We start from the raw sequence: 2756 nt of genomic DNA on the forward strand, positions 1-2756 counted from the left end.
AACCGCTCGCGGCGCGTGGACCGCGTCGACCCGGTCAAGGGGCTCGAGAGCGGGCCGCAGCCGTCGTGCGTGATCCCGGACCGCACCACGTCGCTACCGCCCTCGTCGCTCGTCCTCGCCGCGCTGCCCAAGGATGGGGCGTCGCGCCGCCTCAGCTCCGCCGTGCTGCTGGCCGCCGGGCCGTCGCGCGACCTCGACCGGGCCGCAGGGACGGCGACCGCTCCAGCGAAGGCGGAGGCGCGCGGTGGCGAGAGGCTGTCGCAGTGGTCCGTGTTGACCGCCGGATGCCTCTCGAGCCACACGGCTTCGGTCGATGGCCCCGCTTCCGGCAGCCTGAGCCCGGTGAGCATGCAGATGAGCCTCGAGAGCTGCCGGGCGCCGCTGCTGCCCGAGTCGCACAGGTCCCACACCGCCACAGACGTCGCAACGACGGCCGCAAAGACGAACGGCGGCCATCGCAAGACGGCCTCGGCTTCGAGGCGGCGGTCAACGATCGTGGTCCTGCCGAGACCTTCGACCTGCAACGAGCTGACCGCCGAGCAGCGGCGCGACCAGGTGCGACGCATGCGGAAACTCGCCCACCTCCTCGGCGAAGAGTCGCTGCAGGCCGTATGCTGGGACGCCCAGCCCAAGAACAGCAGCGGCGGCGGCGAGGTAGGCGGGGGCGGCGGAGGCGGTAACAGCAAAGCATCTACGGTGGCTGCTCGGTCGACGACGGTGCGCAAGTCGAACCCGTTCCCGCGCCTGCGACGCAGAGGCAGCGTCGACTCCAACATGGACAAGGTGCGGCCGTTGCAAGGCCACCATCACCACCATCATCATCACCACCACCACCACGGCACCGACTTTCGCCGGCCATCGACCACGTCGTCGCTTCCGCTGCTGCACGCTCCCGAGGGCGCGCCAGGGGCTGGCGTTCGGAACGTCGCTGGTCCTCACGCTTCCAACCAGGGTAAGTGCGCCTTGTCGCGGCAGCGATCCGGCTTGGTCCTTGCGGCGTCGCTGACGCCCGATACACCGATCATCTCGCCGCCCGCCGCCACAGGGCATGAAGGGCCGAGTCGCGCCGCTCAACGAGACTCTGTCTACATCATCGCGAGTCCAGCCACCGCCCAGGACCTCGTCAGCCCCAAGGCCGCCAGCATCCTTGGTATCCATCACCCCTTTGCAGGCGCTGCCTCTGCGAGCGGCGCACCGTCACGCGGCGCTCGGGCCGGGCTGCCGGTGTCTGACGAGGTCAGCCTGGCCAGCGTCGAGATTGCCCGCGCGCGCGACTTCGACTTCGACGACGAGGGCGACCGAGGTGACGAACGGCAGATGTCCGACGGCGATGACGAGGCGACGCCGCGGCTGATGTCGATCGAGTCCGGCGGCTTTGTCGTGGTCCAGCCGGACTCCCTCGGCGGGTCCTACGATACGGCCGCCACCAGGGTCCGCCAGCTCGCAGACGGCGATCGGGAGGAAGACGATGCCGGCGCCGCTGTCGTCGAGTCGTCGCGGGAAGCGCGTCGGCGCAAGCTGGTCAAGATGTCGAGATGGCTTGGCGAGACGGTGCCCGTCGACCTCGTGGCACCCGGCGCGACCCGCCAGCAGCGTCGGGAAGCCGCCTTCGACAGCCAGCCGCCGGCGACCAGCCCGCGCGCTGAGGGGTCTGGTCCACCAGCGCAGCCCGCATCTGCGGTCGACGCCCAAGCGCGACGCCTGGCCAAGCTCGACAAGATCTTTGGCGCCAAGCCGCCTGCCGACCTCGTCTCCGCCCGAGCAAGTGCGCCCTCCGAGGCGCGATTCGAGGCGCGACGATCGCCGCTCGCCAACAACGTCAGACGACCGGCTCCTCCACCGTTGCTGCTGTCGGTGGCGTCCAAGTCGGCCAGCAGCCTGTCGGACGACCAGGACGCCTACGACGACCCATGGACGCCCGCACGCTCCTCGCTCGCGCTGAGCGACGTGACATCGTCGACGTTTTTCTCGTCGTCGCCGCCCTGCGCCGACCGCACGCGCTTCGATGGGATGCCGGCCATTGACGTCGCCGTCACCGTCGCTGCTCGGCGCGAACAGCGGCGGCGGCAGCAGCCCCGGCGTGCTGCCGAGCACGTGTCGGGCCGCTCGTTTATGTCGATCGACAGCTCCGACTCCGAGAACGAGGTAGACGGCCGCGCTGGCGAGCGCCAGCAGCAGCGGCAGCGGCAGCGTGAGGTTGCGATGCAGCCCGCCGCAAACGACTCGCTCGTCTCGCTAGCCCAGTCGGTCGACAGCGACGTGGACCCCAGCCTGACGTCCGATGAGCCGCACGACCTCGCTGGCGGCAGCCGCACTAGCTTCGGTGGCAAAGACGACGGCGAGACGTCGCTGCGCGCCCCGAGCATCGTGATCCGCACCGAGGACACTGAATTTGACGGCTACCTGGATCCCTTTCGCAACGAGTCGATCGACTCGCGGTCCGAGTCGCGCTCGATGCGCTCGCTGGCTGCGACCATGGACAGCTCGGCGTCGATCCGTCGGCCGCTGCTGCTGCCCACCGAAGGGGACGAGTCGGTGTTCACGGCCTGGTCGTCGCCGCGATCCGGCGCCGTCGAGCCCGCAACGGCCCCGCTTGGCTCTGCGCCGCGCGGTCAGCGCCGCCCGTCTGCACCGAGGCAGCCGCTGCCCGAAGCGCCGCACGGCAGGGACGCCGCAGACGCGACTTTGCCGTCGTCGTCGTCGTCGTCGATGCGCAGCCGCTCGACGCGGAGCTCCTGGCCAGCGACTCTCGCGCG

The 2756-nt window shown here is 70.5% G+C and overlaps 1 protein-coding gene across 1 annotated transcript in view; it reads left to right on the forward strand.

The window, feature by feature from the left end:
• The window catches only part of PFL1_06262 (uncharacterized protein), a gene marked incomplete at both ends in the record, with an annotated part of 4051 nt that overhangs the window by 803 nt on the left and 492 nt on the right, over window positions 1-2756 (forward strand). Inside the window, 2 exons of the mRNA XM_007883803.1 lie at window positions 40-952; window positions 1046-2693. Of these exons, the coding sequence (XP_007881994.1) occupies window positions 40-952; window positions 1046-2693 (2561 nt within the window). The remainder of the gene's footprint in view (window positions 1-39; window positions 953-1045; window positions 2694-2756) is intronic.

The sequence above is a fragment of the Pseudozyma flocculosa genome, assembly GCF_000417875.1.
Source record: "Pseudozyma flocculosa PF-1 unplaced genomic scaffold scaffold00025, whole genome shotgun sequence".
NCBI classification, from domain to species: Eukaryota; Fungi; Basidiomycota; class Ustilaginomycetes; order Ustilaginales; family Ustilaginaceae; genus Pseudozyma; species Pseudozyma flocculosa.